This window comes from Pseudophryne corroboree, chromosome 4 (genome assembly GCF_028390025.1).
Source record: "Pseudophryne corroboree isolate aPseCor3 chromosome 4, aPseCor3.hap2, whole genome shotgun sequence".
NCBI classification, from domain to species: Eukaryota; Metazoa; Chordata; class Amphibia; order Anura; family Myobatrachidae; genus Pseudophryne; species Pseudophryne corroboree.
This window is the reverse complement of record NC_086447.1, coordinates 816,268,412-816,288,750: the sequence shown is the minus strand read 5'-3', so window position 1 is coordinate 816,288,750 and position 20,339 is coordinate 816,268,412. Positions and strand designations below refer to the sequence as shown.

At 44.8% G+C, this 20,339-nt stretch overlaps 1 protein-coding gene across 10 annotated transcripts in view; it reads left to right on the top strand.

Annotated features, from left to right (window-relative positions):
• Positions 1 to 20,339, top strand: part of EHBP1 (EH domain binding protein 1) — a 643,275-nt gene that overhangs the window by 102,428 nt on the left and 520,508 nt on the right. For all 10 annotated transcript variants that reach the window (XM_063918463.1, XM_063918471.1, XM_063918465.1 and 7 more), the window contains exon 3: positions 15,220 to 15,277. In XM_063918463.1, coding sequence (XP_063774533.1) covers positions 15,220 to 15,277 — 58 coding nt within the window. The remainder of the gene's footprint in view (positions 1 to 15,219; positions 15,278 to 20,339) is intronic.

The following is a 20,339-nucleotide window of genomic DNA, read 5'->3' as shown; positions in this document are numbered from 1 at the left end:
ATGGACTCGGCAGTGGTCAGGTGATGCCGATTCAAAAAGGCACATGGAAGTTTTGCCTTATAAGGGGGTGGAACTGTTTGGGGATGGTCTTTCAGACCTCGTTTCCACAGCTACGGCTGGGAAATCGACATTTTTGCCACAGGCTACCCCACAGCAAAAGAAAGCACCGTTTTATCAAGTACAGTCCTTTCGGCCCCATAAACACAAGAGGGCTCGAGGCGCATCCTTTCTGCCGAGAGGCAAAGGTAGAGGGAAAGAGCTGCAGCATACAGCCAGTTCCCAAGAGCAAAAGTCCTCCCCCGCGTCCGGTAAGTCCACAGCATGACGCTGGGGCTTCACAGGCGGACCCGGGTACGGTGGGGGCCCGTCTCAGAAATTTCAGCACACAGTGGGCTCTCTCACAGGTGAATCCCTGGATCCTTCAAGTAGTATCTCAGGGGTACAGGCTGGAATTCGAGACGTCCCCCCCCCCCCCCGCCGTTTTCTAAAATCTGCCTTACCAGCAACTTCCTCTGCCAGGGAGGCAGTGTTGGTGGCTATCCAAAAACTGTATTCACAGCAAGTGATTGTCAAGGTACCCCTCCTTCAGCAAGAAAAGGGTTACTATTCCACAATGTTTGTGGTACCGAAACCGGACGGTTCGGTGAGACCCATCTTAAATTTAAAATCCTTGAACACGTATATCAGAAAGTTCAAGTTCAAGATGGAATCGCTCAGGGCGGTTATTGCGAGCCTGGACGAGGGGGATTACATGGTATCTCTGGACATCAAGGATGCCTACCTGCATGTCCCCATTTACCCTCCTCACCAGGAGTACTTCAGATTTGTGGTACAGGACTGTCACTATCAGTTCCAGACGCTGCCGTTTGGGTTATCCACGGCACCGAGGGTCTTTACCAAGGTAATGGCCGAAATGATGATACTCCTTCGCAAGAAGGGAGTTTTAATTATACCGTACTTGGACGTTCTCCTGATAAAGGCGAGGTCCAAGGAACAGTTGGTAGTGGGGGTAGCACTTTCTCGGGAAGTGCTACAACAGCACGGCTGGATTCTCAATATTCCAAAGTCACAGCTGGTCTCGACGACACGTCTTCTGTTCCTGGGAATGATTCTGGACACAGACCAGAAAAAAGTGTTTCTTCCAGTGGAAAAAGCCAAGGAGTTGTCATCTCTAGTCAGAGACCTCCTAAAACCGGGACAGGTGTCGGTACATCAATGCACACGAGTCCTGGGAAAAATGGTAGCTTCGTACGAAGCAATTCCATTCGGAAGGTTCCACGCAAGGACTTTCCAGTGGGACCTGTTGGACAAATGGTCCGGGTCCCATCTCCAGATGCAACAGCGGATAACCCTGTCGGCAAGGACCAGGGTGTCGCTGTGGTGGTGGCTGCAGAGGGCTCATCTACTAGAGGGCCGCAGGTTCGGAATACAGGACTGGGTCCTGGTGACCACGGATGCCAGCCTTCGGGGCTGGGGTGCAGTCACACAGGGAAGAAATTTCCAAGGACTGTGGTCAAATCAGGAGATTTCGCTTCACATAAATATTCTGGAGCTAAGGGCCATTTACAATGCCCTAAGCCAAGCGAGGCCCCTGCTTCAGAACCAACCGGTACTGAACCACAGGTGGACATGATGGCGTCCCGCCTCAACAAAAAGCTAAAAAGATATTGCGCCAGGTCAAGGGACCTTCAGGCGATCGCTGTGGACGCTCTAGTAACACCGTGGGTGTACCAGTCGGTTTATGTGTTTCCTCCTCTGCCTCTCATTCCCAAGGTACTGAGAATAATACGAAGGCGACGAGTGAAAACTATACTCGTGGTTCCGGACTGGCCAAGAAGAGCTTGGTACCCGGAACTTCAAGAGATGCTTTCAGAGGACCCTTGGCCTCTGCCGCTCAGACAAGACCTGCTGCAGCAGGGGCCCTGTCTGTTCCAAGACTTACCGCGGCTACGTTTGACGGCATGGCGGTTGAACACAGGATCCTGAAGGAAAAGGGCATTCCGGAGGAAGTCATCCCTACCCTGATAAAAGCCAGGAAGGATGTCACCGCAAAACATTATCAGCGCATTTGGCGGAAATATGTTGCTTGGTGTGAGGCCAGGAAGGCCCCAACGGAGGAATTTCAACTGGGTCGATTCCTGCATTTCCTGCAAGCAGGGGTGACGTCGGGCCTCAAATTGGGGTCCTTTAAGGTCCAGATTTCGGCCCTGTCGATTTTCTTCCAGAAAGAACTGGCTTCACTGCCTGAAGTTCAGACTTTTGTCAAAGGAGTTCTGCATATTCAGCCTCCTTTTGTGCCCCCAGTGGCACCTTGGGATCTCAATGTGGTTTTGGCATTCCTGAAATCACATTGGTTTGAACCACTTAAGACTGTGGATTTGAAATATCTCACGTGGAAAGTGGTCATGCTGTTGGCCCTGGCTTCGGCCAGGCGTGTGTCAGAATTGGCGGCTTTGTCATATAAAAGCCCTTATCTGATTTTCCATATGGATAGGGCAGAGTTGAGGACTCGTCCTCAGTTTCTCCCGAAGGTAGTATCAGCGTTTCACTTGAACCAGCCTATTGTGGTGCCTGCGGCTACTAGGAACTTGGAGGATTCCAAGTTACTGGACGTAGTCAGGGCCCTGAAAATTTATGTTTCCAGGACGGCTGGAGTCAGGAAAACTGACTCGCTGTTTATCCTGTATGCACCCAACAAACTGGGTGCTCCTGCTTCTAAGCAGACTATCGCGCGCTGGATTTGTAGCACTATTCAGCTGGCGCATTCTGCGGTGGGACTACCGCAGCCTAAATCTGTAAAAGCCCATTCCACAAGGAAGGTGGGCTCATCTTGGGCGGCTGCCCGAGGGGTCTCGGCTTTACAACTTTGCCGAGCTGCTACTTGGTCAGGGGCAAACACGTTTGCAAAATTCTACAAATTTGATACCCTGGCTGAGGAGGACCTGGAGTTCTCTCATTCGGTGTTGCAGAGTCATCCGCACTCTCCCGCCCGTGTGGGAGCTTTGGTATAATCCCCATGGTCCTTACGGAGTCCCCAGCATCCACTAGGACATCAGAGAAAATAAGAATTTACTCACCGGTAATTCTATTTCTCGTAGTCCGTAGTGGATGCTGGGCGCCCATCCCAAGTGCGGATTGTCTGCAATACTTGTAAATAGTTATTGTTACACAAATCGGGTTGTTATTGCGAGCCATCTGTTCAGAGGCTCCTTTTGTTATCATACTATTAACCGGGGTTCCTATCACGAGTTATACGGTGTGATTGGTGTGGCTGGTATGAGTCTTACCCGGGATTCAAAATCCTTCCTTATTGTGTCAGCTCTTCCGGGCACAGTGTCCTAACTGAGGCTTGGAGGAGGGTCATAGGGGGAGGAGCCAGTGCACACCAGATAGTCCTATATCTTTCTTTAGATGTGCCCAGTCTCCTGCGGAGCCGTCTATTCCCCATGGTCCTTACGGAGTCCCCAGCATCCACTACGGACTACGAGAAATAGAATTACCGGTGAGTAAATTCTTATTTTAAATGTTATTCAAGTTTTAGTAAAGAATTGCAGATGAGAACCAGGACGCCTGTGAGGTGAACATTGGGTTCGATTCAATTCGGCAACTTATGAATAGCGCCGGGAATTAGCTCCCAACGCTATTCAATTCAGCTCCAGTTAAGTGGGCTATGGCCCGTTCTCGCCGACTAAACAGGTTGAATTGTCGGGAGAACGGGCATTCTCCGACTTAACTCCCCCTGCACGAGGCTGATTCCCGACGGAATCAGCCTCGCGCCGGCCGCGAGGCAGCACTTTTGTCGGGTTTCTTCTCTCATCCCCGGGGATGAGAGAAGAATTCCCGACAATTGCGGGTAACTAGCAGCTGAATTGAATAGCGTCGGGAGCTAATTCCCGGCGCTATTCATAAATTGCCGAATTGAATCGACCCCATTGTATCTGGATGGGCGATAGGGCCTAATTCGCTATTCTGAGAAGTTGCAGTTGTCTGCGAGTAAAAAGGCGCTGTCCCGACAGTTGGAAAAAACACCCCGTGCAAAACTGCAAATGCATCGCAGTTCGCTATCCACTCGCAGATGCATACGCAATTCCCGTAACATCGAAGAATCTGATTAGGTCTGAAGCTGCCACTAATCTGTGACTGAGACGGCCTGGAAGTGGTCTGCTCTGACTTCTGAAACCCTCCCCAAAAACGCCTGGGCACACCTGTGTTTTTTCTGACACACCCAGAAAATGGCAGGTTTGTGTCCAGAAACGCCGGCTTCCTGTCTGACAAACAGCGGCTACATTGATATTATGATCTGTACGCAATTTCTGTCGCTATTACCCCTCATGCGTGCGTTCGACAATCTCTCAATTTCTCTGAATAGCGATCCATACTGAATTAGGCCCTAGACAGTAAATGGATAGACAGTAGGTCAACACCAGATAGTCAACAGGGTCAAAAGGTCGACGGTTAAATGGTAGATGTGTACTTAGGTTTACAGGTTTAAAAGGTCTACTTTGAAAAGGTTGACATATGATTTTTCATGATTGTTAGGGCTAGGTTTAGTCTCTTGGGAGAGAATTAAGGGCCTTATACACTTGGCGATTTGGCTGATTTTGACGACCACCAATATTATCGTTGGTCGATTTTTCATCAATGATTTTTTTACATACACACTGAACGATTTTTCTGGGCGATTTGGAGGATATAACGTTACATTACATCGATATTGACCAAATTGGCTTGCATGAGTAAACAATGATCGACCAACGATGAACGACTACGTGGATGTGCATCGTTCATCGTTGATACATCCACACTGAACGATATGAACGATAGTGTTCATATCAATCATCGATATCGCCAAGTGTGTAGGGCCCTTTAGGGTTGGGCTACCAGAGAGGGTATGCAGTTAAATTACCGTCTGTCTGAATCCCGGCGGTCAGAATCCGACAGCCGGGGAAATGCGGACGGTTGGAATCGCGACCCAAGCCAGGTATTCCCACTCGGGTGGTGGTCCACGTTGCCACCCGAGGGGGAATACAATAGTGTTTCAGTCTCCTCCGGGCCTGGAGTGTGGCTAGCGCAGCGAGCCCGCGAGGGGACACGCTGCGCTCACTGCCAGTATTCTGGCTGTCTGATTCCCGGCGTCGATCTCCTGGCCGCCAGGATGTCATACCGATCCCCCGGAAAGAACAGATTGCGTTAGGCACTTGGCAGAGTGTTATGGTTGAGCTGCGAAAGGAGACAGTTACGGTAAGGTATCAGGGGAAGGGTTAGGCACTAGGGGCAGTGTTATGTTTAGGGTTAAAAAAAAAATTATTGACCATTTGACCCTGTTGACCATATGACTCTCTACCTTTTGACAATGTCAACCATTGACTGTCTATTGCAATTGCACAAGAATCGGGATATGATAAATTGGATCTTTTATAGTATAGAGATATCCACATGAGCTCTCTTTTCTAGTTTCATTGATATAATAATTAAGAATAGCTGTACCATCTGCATCATGATCCGTTGCAGCTGGGTCCCACCCCCACCAACTGCTTCCACTACTGGATAGACAGATCAGAACAACATATACTGCTTTCAGACCAAAATCCCGGGTCTGACCCATGTTTTTGAATATCTTTTAGAAGCGGGTTTCAAGCAGTGTACAGATGTACTTACCCCTTTCACACCTCAGGGTGGATCTGGGTTACTCCTGGGTCGTAGTCTTTCACACCGGACCCATGTCTGTCAGTGCGTCGTCTAAGGGGTGCCCTGTGTTGGTTATTCCAGGACCAATTCTACTTACTTATGGCCAATGTAATAGGCAAAACCAGTGCTGGTGGCTGCTAATCCTAAATGTGTAGACTAACAGAAGCAAATATTGTCCCTCACCACATAACTGACCCTAAGGATGACATATATAAGCAAAGTTTATTTCATTTAATATTCTCAATAAGAAACTTTGGGGCCGGGGTGCCGTAAAAAAAAAATTCTGATACTTTAGGGTGCTGTGATTCAAAAAAAAGTTTGGGAACCACTGTACTAGTCTATGATAAAATTGTGATTTCTTTTTTTTACAAAGAAATATCTTTATCTTGTTAGTTCCTATTAGTAGCTCTTGAACTGGTATCCTAGAAGTTTGAAATGTATGAAAATGTATAACCATTAGTGGGTTTGATTTATTAGATTGATGTTATCTATTTTTAGGACCTGGATGAATCACAAAACATTTAAGATCACATTTATGCTGATATCAACAAAATTCTAAGAGGTTTGCTAACCTTATAACACTATTATACATATTTGTGCCTATATTTTGGACCATCTCTTAAGGGTGGTACACATGGAGCGATTTTACTTAATTTCTAAGCAATCTGACTAGATTGCTTAGAAATTAAGCACACAACGCTCCGTGTGTAGGGTGCCGGCAACAGCGATCCCACGCTTTGTTATCGCCAGCTCTAGATTTGGCAAGCATGCATGCCAAATCTAGTCAGTCCACTGTGTGAAGTGATCGCCCCCCCCCCCTCCGCTCAGCACACATCGAGTGCTGAGCGGGGAGGAGAGATGTGTTTTTTTGTTATAGTAAAGGTAAATGACATCTGAATCTGTTGAGATATTTGTGCAATGTACCAGCACACCTTGTAAGCAGTAGTGTGCGGTGGTGTAAAATATAGAATGATGCTGTTTCCACCAGCAACCTGTTTGTTATGGCTCTGTGGGGTAAACGTATGAAGCAGTGATAAGAGTGGAGAAGTTGCCCATGGCAACCAATCAGCTGCTCTGTATAATTTTATAGTATGCAAATTATAAATGTTACATCAATGCTGATTGGTTGCCATGGGCAACTTCTCCACTGGCTCATTTCTCCACTCGTATCACTGCTTCGTACATTTACCTCTGTGAGCGTAACTGGGAATGCATTGGATAAACAAATCTGTTTGTGTGAACTGTTGTGAAATGCATCTAGGGGGCTGTACAAGTTTACCAGTCATGTGGATGATTCTCCAAGGATTTTGCAATTTCGTATTTATCATATTTGCAGTATACATCTGTTTTACTTGGCATGCAACTGACAATGTGTACAGGATGTCTGTAACAGTCTCCACTAAGAGGGTCGCAGGAAAAGCAGGCCTCAGCAATGTTCTCTAAAATGTGGCAGGCAAAAGACAAAACTTATTGGTCAGCAATTTTCTTATTGGTCAGCAATTTTCTAATGTAAAAAGTTAGTTATGTTTGCAGTTGTGGCTATACAAATTGCAGCCATTGCACACTAAACAAGTAGATTGCAAGGATCTGTACCATTATCTATTATCGCTTTGTCTGTCTGTTAATATCCAGTCTTGTTCTATTACTGTGTAAAAAAGGAAGAGGCACCCTGGAGTGGGCACTATTGGAGTTGTGAAAAGCTGCTGTTTAAAGGTGGTTATCAACACCATAGCTCAAGTAGCAAAGTATACAGAAAACAAGTAAAGCACATGATTATATATACAGTATTGCATACTTACCGACTTTTGGGCTGCTCTCTCCGGGAGAGAGCAGCCGGTCGGCTCAGCAGGGCAGGCGGGCAGTGTGGTGACGTGCTGAGGGGGGCGGACCAGAGGCGGAAACGGGGGCGGGCCAGAGGCGGAATGGGGCGTGACTGCTGGACGCGTCATGTAAGCCACGCCCCCGCTGTGTAATGCCGCTATTACCGACATTATACAGCAGGGGGCGTGGCTATGATGACGCGATTCAACAAGAATCACGTCATCGCCTGCCCGGACCGCCCACTTTACTCGCTTAGTGGGCGGCCAGGCAGGGGGTGACCCCTGAAATCGGGAGACTTGCCTGCTCTTCTGGGGGGCCGGGAGGGTCACCCGAATTTCGGGAGCCTCCCGCCCATTCCGGGAGGGTAGGCAAGTATGCAGTTTTGTGCAAACATTTTAGGCATGTGTGGAGAAAATGGTACAAAGTAAGAATGCTTTCAAATGTAGAAGTGTTAATAGTTTATTTTTAACAATTAATAAAATTCAAAGTGAATTCAGTGAAGGAGCAGAAGAGAAATCTAAATAAATCAATATTTGGTGTGACCACGCTTTGCCTTCAAAACAGCATCTATTCTTCTAGGTACACTTGCACACAGTTTTTAAAGGAACATGGCAGGGAGGTTGTTCAAACATCTTGGAGAACTAATCACAGATCTTATATGGATGTAGGCTTGCTCAAATCCTTCTGTCTTTTCATGTAATCCCAGACAGACTCGATGTTGAGATCAGGGCTCTGTGGGGGCCATAATCATCACTTCCAGGACTCCTTGTTCTTAATTACGCTGAAGATAGTTCTTAACGACATCGGCTGTATGTTTGGGGTCATTGTCCCGCTGCAGAATAAATTTGGAGCCAATCAGATGCCTCCCTGATGATACTGCATGATGGATAAGTACAGATGGAGCCACGCTAATCGTAAAAGTGCCCGGTGAGGTGCACTTCCAGGAACAAATGGGACACATGTGCGTCATAGACGCGCCACAGTCAAAGTAAATGGGAGTGTCTCTTTACGCTCGCCGGTGAGGCAAGATGCACACACGCCTAGGCATGCCGCGGGCCCCGTCTGCAATGCAGCCACGCTCAGTGAGCATGGCTCCATCTGTACCTGCCTGTATTTCTTAAGAGTAGCAATGTGCTAACCCAGCTTGCCAACATGTTTCTTGCCATGCTCAGCACAGGGATAAATAAAAACACACGCATTGAAACGCTACCTGAAATGTAAATTGCTTTGCTTTAAAAAAAAAAAAAAAAAAAAAAGGGACTTTACCAGTCAAAAGTTTGTACACGCCTACTCATTCAATGGTTTTTATTTATTTTAATTATATTCTATATTGTAGATTAATACTGAAGACATCAAAACTATGAAAGAACACATATGGAATTATGTTGTAAACAAAAAAGTGTAAAACAAATCAAAATATGTCTTCTATTTTAGGTAGTAGCCTCCTTTTGCTTTGATGGCAGCTTTGCACACTTTTCGCCTTCTCTCAATCAGCTTCATGAGGGCGCGTCCATCTGGTCTGATAATTGACAGTAGCGGGCGTTTAAGGGGCAGCAACGCAGCGTTGGGGAGGGCAGGGCCATACAAAGGGGGGCGGGATGGGACATTTTCTGGGCAGCTGCGTGACGTCAGACGCAGCGGCTCTGATTTAAAAAATGTTGGCCGACTGCGCGAGGGGTCTACCTTCGTTTGATGCGTCCGCAATCTAATTGCGGGCGCATCGGGAGGCGTCCCGTCACACATGCTATGCTGGGCGGCTCCCAGCATGTGAGGAGCTGGACGCAGATCTGGCTGCATATCCAGATATGACGTCTTGGAGACACGTTCTTCATTGATGGGCCAGGACTCCTCATCAGGTGGAGGGCCCAGATCTGCCTCCCACTAGAGTTCTCCACTAGGGTTCAAACAGTGGATCAGAAAGTTGCCCTGAAGATAAGAGGAGTGAATAGATATAAATCCCCTATTCAAGGGTAGCACTTGGATTCAAGGGAGAACAGAGTGCGTAGGGGCTTAGAGCAGGCCAGGGAGGTGCCAAAATGCCTCCCCAGGGAAGATTGAATATTAGAGAACGAGTAGAGGATTGAAGAGAAGAAAAGTTAGGATTATCTAACAAAGGAGTAAAAGGGGGGTGATGTGAGAGTAGGTTGTAGTGGCGGGTACAGTAATCCCAAATCTGACAAGTGAAGCTAAGTAAAGAGTGCGAGTTAAGCAAGGGAGGTCTACTTTTGGGAGAAATCAGAAGCTAATAAGCAAGCGAGGCAGTGTGACTCAGGGCTGTTTCCAGTGCAAGCCGCTGAAGCATAGAGATAGGAGCAAACCAGGCCACAGCGTGACTCCTATGTGAAGCATAGTAGTATAAGTAAATATCAGGGAAACCTCTACCCACATTGGTCGGAGGTCTCCGTACTGTCTAGAAGCTAGTTCAAAGCGTGTAATCCACTTACATATCTTGGCTAATACCGAATCCGGGACCTTGATTGGTAGGGTCTGAAACAAATATAAAAGAGGTGGAAGTTTATTATATTTTCTAGCCATAATGTGAGGAGACGATGAGGGGGATGTCACCTGACCAGGTCCACCTTTATGGTCAAAAGGAGTGGGGAGAAGTTCTTTTTAAAAGTGCTATAATGGCTAGTAAAAAAGACACGAAGATATTGTATGCTAGTGGACCTCCACGCAAATGTATAGTTATTCCGTAGCAACAATACGCTGGAAGGAGGGAGATGAAGAGGTAAGGCCTCAGTTTTAGTGTAATTAATTTTGTAACCCAACAAAATTCCATATTCCTTAAGTGATATCTTTTCATTTTAACTCCTTCAACTGTATCACAATATAAATGTTTCACTTTGCGTTGAGTTACGATTTAGGAGAAAGTGGTAATCCTAGAGTATGCCTCTAATACAGGCTTCAGTGTATTATAATGAAGAATTAGGTCTACACTTCTGTAATTGTGACTGGTAAGGGACGCTTCCTCATGTTAGATGTACTTCTACTCTACATCTTATGTCTACATCTTATGTCCCATTCTTTAAGTGAGAGATATGTTGTCTTTTCACAGTAACCAGACTGTGATGTATATGGTGTGGAAATGGACTATCTCCTATCTAACAGTAGTATACCTCATTCCGAGTCGTTCGCTCGGTATTTTTCATCACATCGCAATGAAAATCCGCTTAGTACGCATGCGCAATATTCGCACTGCGACTGCGCCAAGTAATTTAACAATGAAGATAGTATTTTTACTCACGGCTTTTTCATCGCTCCGGCGATCATAATGTGATTGACAGGAAATGGGTGTTACTGGGCGGAAACACGGCGTTTTATGGGCGTGTGGCTGAAAACGCTACCATTTCCGGAAAAAACGCAGGAGTGGCCGGAGAAACGGGGGAGTGGTTGGGCGAACGCTGGGTGTGTTTGTGACGTCAAACCAGGAACGACAAGCACTGAACTGATCGCACAGGCAGAGTAAGTGTGGAGCTACTCTAAAACTGCTAAGTAGTTTGTGATCGCAATATTGCGAATACATCGGTCGCAATTTTAAGATGCTAAGATACACTCCCAGTAGGCGGCGGCTTAGCGTGTGTAACTCTGCTAAATTCGCCTTGCGACCGATCAACTCGGAATGAGGGCCAATGATTGTAATGCTCTTGTTAATTAGTTGTCACTAAATGATCTTTAGGCTAAAGACAAATGGAGCCCGATGGGATATGTGGGACAAATGGACACACATTTTTTATTTAACACAAAAGCAAAAAAAAAAGGAAGAGTTTTAATTGGTGTCTGGAAGCGAACTGGCATGGTGACAAGTACAATACATATCTTACAAGATGGGAAAGAATGTCCGCGACTGTAGTCTGTGGGATACTGATGATGAGCCAATGCATATTTCCTCTGCTCTCTGCTGCCCTCCCAGCACTGCAAGATACAGTGTTTATTTTCTGTTTGTAAATATTTTCCATCTTCTGCTTATTCACTTGTGCGTGATCAGTTAATAAGTTGTTCGTTTATGTTTATTTTTTGTTGCTTATAAAAATGTATCCATTTATAGTTATTGATCTATATATCTACATTTGTCTCATACACACACATGATTTTTCTTTTACAATAATTTGTATTTGGCTATATGTGTTTTTCAGCAACTGTTTTGTATATGTGTGTGTAATTCAGTTGTCCACCCTCCCGCACCCATAAGGGTGAGAGTGCCACGTATGCTCTACTAGAAGTCCCAGAGGTACCATCTACTGCTTGGGTGCCCAAACTTCTGACTTATGACACGTTTTAGCTCGTTGCCTCAGGAGGCTGTGAGCTGAAATTTGTTTTCTGTGGCTATTCATGTCCGAATGGAGCAACAATTGAATTGCTCTGTTGGGCACCATCTAGTGGCAACTATGGGGAAAAATGGGGTACCCCTAAAATTATTTGGCGGAACGTTTGAGAAGAAGGACTAAAGGCTTCCTGGTCCCCAAATATGGGTCACTTAGATATACCGTGCAGATCCTACACAATTTCTGCACCCTGCTGACCAACACACGTCTAAACCACCCTCTCTGCACTACTATTCCTGGAAGCTGGAACATATACCCCAAATCTGGTACAATCCCGCTAATTTGGGGACGTAGAACATCCCTAACCCTCACCCTAGTACCCTACCTTAACCTAACACCATAAACATGAACGCTATCCCTGGCCCTAATACTCTTACCCCAAACTTTCCCCTAATCATAACCCTTAACCCTAATATTTTAACCCAAACTGATAAACCATCACTATTATCCTATCCCAAATACCCTAACCCCATCCCCCAAACTAAACCTAATACCCTAACCCAAACCTCAAAAACAACCCTGTCCCTAATACCATAACCCCTAACCAGTAAACTAACCCTAAAGGGCAGGCTGGATGGGCCATATGGTTCTTATCTTCAGTCAATTTCTATGTTTCTATGTAATTACCCCCTTCGTAGTAATTATGTTAATATTCTACGAAGATATTCTCTGGTCCCATCTTGCATTAAATCCTCCCCTCTGGTTTTCCAGCAATATCAGCACCACAAAGCATGTGTGCCGAACCTTCTCCATCATGTAGCTTTTTGGGGGGGTTTTTGGGTGCAGCTACCTTTCATAGTTTGAAATTGTACATTTATTTTCCAATAATGCATTGGTTGTTTTGTTCTCTAGATTTTTAAATTCTGCCATAGTGCCTTTATTCTCTCATCTTCCAAAATGTACGGATCATGGCAAACTAGAAAGTTAATGAAAATGAAAAAACTTAAATGTAGTATTATAATTATTTATTCTCCTTGGTCAGTACTTACTTCTGGAGGTGGTTTCAGCTAGTAAAATAAGTATCGATTAGCAGCGCAATTGCTCCGTGTGGGTCGGATTTTTTGTGATGGTACGATGGACAACCCTATTAGCCGCGAAATCACGTGAGCGAATCATCACAGCAGCCGTCACACTTTACGGCAGGCCAAACAGTTCTCCCTGCCCCATAGAATAGTGAGCAATTTTGTGCAAATTCAGGCAGAATCCAGGCTGTGAAGGGTGCGAGATCGGGTGCTGTTGCCGGTGTGTAAATGCCACCTCAATGGCACTTCGCAGCTAATTGGATTGCCCCCTTAGTTTGCCACAGATTTTTGATGGGAGACAGGTATTGATTTATTTGGCTTCATTCTAATCCACTTCAGCATTGCTCATGCAGTCTGCTTTGGGCCATCGTCCTGTTGGTATCAGTATGATTTGCCTACAATCAAAATCCCAACGGTAAAAATACAGACAACAATTTACTGATGGTCAAAATACCAACATTTAGATTGTCGGCAGGTCAAAAAGTCGAAACAAGTTTTTTCCATTTTTGGCATGTATGTCAACATGGACACCGTATAAGTGTACCGCGTCCCCTCGCATGGTTCGCTGTGCTCGCCGTGCTTCGAGCACGGTACCTCATTGCGCTTGGCACACTTATATTCCCCCTCCACGTCCACTGGGATGATTAAGTATGAACAAGTCGGTTTCAATGAAAAACCCATGTCGATTTTTTTGATCTGTAGACATTTTAAAAGTCGGTATTTTGGCTGTGTCGGTAATTTGACTGTCGGGATTTTGATTGTAGGTAAATTGACTGCATCCTGTCCTGTTGACTTTGATAGCAGTACTGCTCTTCCAATTGGAAGGCCACAAACTATTTAATTTTATAAACCCTTTAATTTCGGAAATAATCAGTTTATAATTTCTGAAAAATTGTTAGCTGTTATAACTCTCATGGTAGGTTTGTAAGAGTTGCTTAGATAAGTTAGACTGCTACCTATTACAGCAATCTCTGTTAGATTTTTGACTACTTTGCTGTACTATATGACCTTTTATACATTCCCTTCTACATAACATTCTGGCTTCTCCTGTCTAAAAATGTAAAATATATTTCTTGTTTGTTGTACACTGCCAGTATGCTGTAGCTGTCTTACATTGAATATATATTTTTTATGTGCCCTGCATCATAAGTAACTGTCTCACCTGTCACCTTGTGGTGGATGGGAATGCTGTATGTTATACTGGTTACTATGCAACATTGATCATTAGTGCTAAAATATAAATGCAGGTATGCGAGGCTTGTGAATATATGGATCACACGTATAGCAAACTGTTAACAGCCATTGTTAATATTGATTTTTGGATAGGTTTATTTCAAGGGGTGGTAGTCATGTGACCGCCGGTCGGCTGACCGACAGTCACATGACCTCCTCCGTGAGCCCGACGGCTCACTATCCCGATGGTCGGCATGCCGACCAACAGGGACTATTTCCACTCAAGTAGAAGGCGACTGATCCTTTTCCTATTTTCAACAGCACATCTAATTTATGTTCTATAAGTCTCCTAAGGATTGTTCTGTGGGAGACTTTTAAAATGTGGCTTTATCTGGATATCTGAATAGATAGTGTCATAACTATACCTATTTTTCCAGTTATTGTGTTACTGCTCTTTAGTTTTTGTAGTGGCGATGTATTATTAAGCCTTCTATACTGTTGTTTGGGCACCCCAAGCCACAGACTTTTTGCCGATTTTCTGCTCGCAATCTCAGGAGAGTGCGAGTATAAATATGGGATCCCGCGACATTAGAGCCTTTGTATCTGCAGTTTTCAATAGGATAATCACAATCCTAGTAAATGCACAGTCTGTACAACCTCTTATCATATTCACATTGTTCCGTATTTGCTGAGAAATTGTACAACCTTCGCCAATGTTATTTGACCTATACTGTTCCCAGCCCTACAGCGATCACACCACACAGAAAAACGAATCAATTGTCATCGACTCATATCTGTAAATTCTGCAAATTGGAATGCCATTCTGCAAAATGGTGAAAGAGAACCCTAAGATTGTATGGCAAGACCATCACACCTCTAGTATCTCTTGGTGTTAACATTTGCTCAGTTTTGGCTGTAGAGTGAGTGCATATTAGCATACATTGAGAGCTCTGGGCCATGGAAGTTGAAACCTGCTAAGAGCGCTTCCCTGCCGAATCATCTAGCCTTGAAAATGGATTGTGCTGGTGCGTCATTTGCTAGGATAATTAGGAAACTTATCTGTAGCTTTAAATGTTTATATGATGACTGGATAAAGTACTCGACATAATGTAGCATTATACATTTGTCATTCCTATGTTAAAAAATTTTTGTAACTAAATTGCATGTGTTATTCTTTCGTCTTTTTATAGGCAGCCCGACAAATTGGTTGTAGTGTGGACTAGGAGGAGCCGTCGGAAATCATCCAAGGTGAGAAGAATGCGTGAGCATTATGGAGAAGACATCATGAACAGTGCATCTGTTTTACTACTGGCTGAAATGACCGGTGTTGTCTGGCTTTTAGTGATGTATTTATTTTCTATCTCTAACCCCTTTCTCTCTTTCTCTTTCCTCCTGACACTTTCTTCCCACTTCTTTCTTCCTTCCACCTTTTCTCTTTACCCCACTCCAATACTTTCTCCCCACTTCTTCTTACTCCCCCACTGTTTCTCCCTATTACTGCCTCCTCACTCTTTCCTGTGTACTGTATCTGACTCAGGTGGGAGGGGCTCCGAGGTGAGAGCAACTGTCATAACATTGCAACGTGATGATGATATTTTTATCAGCAGTTGATTTTATTACATAGATATGGAGCCTATCAGCTCACACTGTACATAATTAAGGAAAGCATTTTTAATGGAGAAGCTGCTCACTTGCTTGCAAAGTCAACAGCCCTCACTGCTTCACATTATTATGGAAAGATCATCCCTGAATAGAATTGGGTAGATATTCAAAGTATTCTACAGTTTTCTTTTAACTTTTTTCGTAACTATTTTCTGTGTACGTCATTGCAATCTTAAGGGTTGATGCAATTTCATGCAAATTTCTCACACCCAAGAGTTTGTGCGGCAACAGCCGCGCTTTACGGCAGGCTGATCTCGCTCAGTTTCTGTTGAAAGTGGGCCACGAGGTTTGCTAGATGCAGTGCCGCTGCCAGCGCTGGAAAACCACGGCATCTTGCATGCAGTTGGATTGACCCCTTATTAGTGTTTTTATTCCAATCCTACCAGTAATCAATACAAAATACTCCGTAATGATAGATTAATAAAAAAAATAAACTTGCTAATTTTTTTTTACATTTACTCCTTACATTAAGATACTAATAAACCCTGTCCCAGTCACATTTCCAGAGGTCGCATAATTTGTTGACCGGTCTCCATCTTTTTAAAATTAAAGTGTTTAATTTGGTATTAATCTAAAAAGACCTGCGTGAGAAAATGGTTGGGATCGGCAAATTAGGGATTTTTAAAATTAAGAGTTTCTTCAATTACCCAACTGATCGACAATCATCAATGTCAGATCACCGGTTCTGGTCAGGGAAATATGGATTAGTATTGGGGCCTTTAGATTGCAAGCTCATTTTGGCAAGCCCATCTTTTCCTATAGTTTCATGTAGTTTTATGTAATTTCTCTCATGGTCTACCCTAGTGTACAACTCATACCCCTTTTCCACCTGAGTTCCGGATCCGATGCAGGATGTTTTACCCGGCTACAACCCATGTCGGCCCCGCCGTTTCCACGGCACTTCGACAAGGGTTATTCTCGGGTCACATCTGTTTCCACTTAACCCGGGTAAGCTCTGTAAAAGCCTATTGATGTTACTCTGTTCTGAAACACGGGGAATGACCGTTTCCACTGCACAATTACCCGGGTCATTACCGTGTTCAACCCAGGTAGCTACCCGGGTAGGATTCCAGGGTCACTCAACCCGTGTTGAGCCGTTTCCACTAACTAAAAACCTGTGTTGATGCGCGCCCCCGTAAAAAAACATGGGTAAATTTAGCTAGTGGAAAAGGAGTATTAGTGTAACATGTCCTTACTCTAGTAAAGATCATGGTAATAATAAGTGATGTTTAGTGTTGCACCGGTCATCACCAGAGGAACACTGGGGTAGATGTACTGTATAAAGCAGTGAGAAGAGTGAGCCAGTGGATAAGTTGCACATGGTAACCAAACAGCTGCTCCAGATAATTTATTAGAATGCAATTGATAAATATTACCTCAATGCTGATTGGTTGCAATGGGCAACTTCCCTACTGGCTCACTTTTCACTGCTTCATACATCAATCCCACTATTCCTTCATGACACTTAAGCATAATGAAGTGGGATATTTCCCAAATGGAAGGAGCAAGATCTAGATAAGTCTGAGAGGAAATCCTGCTGCAGTCCTAAATTTTAGGAGGCTCATATTCCAATATGTAAACGTAACCCAAAGCATATGGCCGAAACCATATTGCAGTGGCTTAACTACAGAAAGATAGAATACGTAAGAATAACCAGAGGAAGCCCAGACCTCAGTCACAAGGAGAATCTGTGGAAGCATTTGAAATTGTACTTATCCATAGAAAGATCACATTGCACTATTTTAGATATTCTTATTAACAATAACTAGTGACAATTTGTCCGCAGAACAGCTGCAAACTCCATTATAAACTCAGTATCATGATTAATGTAAGCTATTAGCCATTTGGTAAGTGTGGGGGAATGTTGTCACACACAACGCTTCGATGGGCTAATTTATTTGGTGACTTATATTGTCTCTCTCCCTTTTTGTCAACAAAACTAATGCTGCCTCTTGTCTATAATGCAGCACTTAGCTTCTGCTTAAAATACTCTCAAGCTGTGAGGTTTTTACAGAGTACCATTGAAATGTCTAATTTGTATTTACATTGCCAATAACATTGAGCCTTAACTGTGAAGGGAAATGAGTATCTAATGAAACTTAAGACAATCTATCCGTCTATTCGTAGAGAATTGACATAAACAGGCGCACCTTTAACAGATCTCAAAACATAGCCACTAATAATTAAAATGTAGTAGCTGCTCCTATTCGACCATCTGGATGTCAATTTAGATACATAAAACAGAAATACTTGTTACTTCGTTATAAAGTAACAGCAAAGGAGCACTGGTCATTTTCAGGATGCTTAAAATGAGGTTTCATTACATATAAAGATTGTAAGATAACAATACATTCATTAAAAAAGGATCTAGAAGCAACCTATCATATACTGTAGGCCAGCCTTTTTCAAAGTGTGTCTCCTGATGAAACCGCTGGTTGTACATTAGCGGAGAAATGCATTGAGACTGAGCTAACCAAGCAGTAGCCGTTGTCCGTCACTACAAACCAGTGAAAACATTGCCAAGCACAGGTACGCCCTCCCCCTCAGGTGAACTTTGCCGGGATTGCAATAAGCTATCTCACCGCTGTCATTAGAAATTCCTCTACGTCGGGCGGCAAACCATCGTAGGAGCTCTAAATAGCCACCACTGTCAGCTTGCAAGCACTACAGGAGACTGAGCCCCATTGTCGCTGACAGGACTGATTCATCATGTTTGCATTATACCGTGTGGGTGAGAACAATATCAGTTTTCGCTTACGTCCTAGAGGATACTGGGAATCCATTTAGTACCATGGTGTATAGACGGGTCCACTAGGAGCCTTGGGCACTTTAAGAATTTGATAGTGTGCAAAGGCTCCTCTCTTTATGCCCCTCCTACCAGACTGTGTTTAGAATGTGCCCGGAGGAGCCGGTCACGTCGCTGGAAGCTCCGAAAGAGTTGTCTGCATTTATTTTATCTGTTTGTTATTTTCAGGCAGGACTGGGTGGCACCAGCCTGTCTGCTTCATGGGACTTAGGGGGGGGGACGGCCCAACCTCTTGAATGGTTAATGGTCCCGTTCCCCACTGACAGGACACTAGCTCCTGAGGGAAAAATTTGAACGCCCGACCACGGCAAGCATACATTCCCGCAGCATGCCGCCACGCCTAACAGAGCCAGAAGATTAAAGAGTGGTGAGTACTATGCCGGCGTTCCGGTTAGTGGGTCGTCGGCCATTATGGCGGCATGAGGGTATGGAGACGTACGGCTTCTACGGGGGCGGCGGAGTCTCCAGACTCTGTACACAGTGCAGGTGCACTGCTTCTGACGGAGTGAACTGAGTCTAAGTACACTACGGGTGTACACAGTACCCAGACTGGCATCACAGAATTAAAAGGCGACAGACTTCATATTAAGCACTAACATTACCTCAGCCAGTATAAAAAAACGAGAAGACCGTGCGCCATTGAAGGGGCGGTACTTCACTATGAACGGATCCAGCAGCTCACCAGCGCCATTTTCCCTCTGCAGTGGACACAGATGCTGACTGACAGGGACACGCAGCTCCTCCGGAGAGACTCCAGATTAACTCAGCGGTACCAGGGGATCATAGCAGGGGGGAGCGCCTACTAGTGTACTAAGTCCCCAATTTGGGTTCTTAGTCTGTGACCCGGCTAACTTTGCCAGTAGCAGTAAGTGTGCTGGCTCCAGGCTATCTCTGTGTCTCTCTTGAAGGGCTCTTTGTGGGTTAATTGTGCATTTAACCTTTTCCTGTGTGTGTGGGCTGTCACTGTCACAGTATGTCAGACAAAGAGTGTGTTTCATGTAAGGCACAGTGTTCCTCTTCTCCAGGGGGTTCACTGCAGTGTACTCAGTGCAGTGTACCTTCCCAAGCTAGCGGGGCGGAGCCTGCTTGGCTGGATTCCATTGGGGAATGATTTCCAATATTTCAACTAAATTGTCCTGCAATGAGAGAGAGACGCAATACTTAAGACAATCGATGACTGAGTTTATGAACAAAGAGTCTGTACCCAAACCAGCGTCTCAGTCCCCTACTATTTGTCCGCAAAAACGTCCTTTGACCCACATCCTGCAGTCTGACTCTGATGATTAGGGGTCAGACATGGAGGAGGGGGAGGTGTACTCAGAGGTGGGGGAGGCTACTCTGTCACAGGGAATAGAGGCTCTCATAGAAGCTATCAGAGATGTTCTGCATATCCCTGATAAGGTAACAGAGGAGACTGAGGAATCTTATTTTAATATAAAAAAAGAATTCCTCAGCCACTTTTCCTGTGTCAAAGGAACTAAATACTCTGTTTGAAGAACCGTGGGTTAATCCTGATAGGAAATTTCAAATCCCTAAAAGGTTGATATAATCTTTTCCCTTTCCTCCTGAGGATAGGAAAAAATGGGAAAATCCACCGATAATGGATGCATCAGTATCTAGGCTGTCACGGAAAATTGTATTGCCTGTCTCGGGTGCAGCCTCCCTAAAAGACACGGCTGATCGAAGAATTGAGAATACACTCAAATCTTTGTATACAGCTGCTGGGGTGGCCCAAAGACCCACTATAGCGTGTGGGTGGATTACTAAGGCCATCGCCAAATGGTTGGGTAACCTAATTGAGGGGTTAGGTACCTTGCCTCAGGGGGAGATTATTTTACTCTT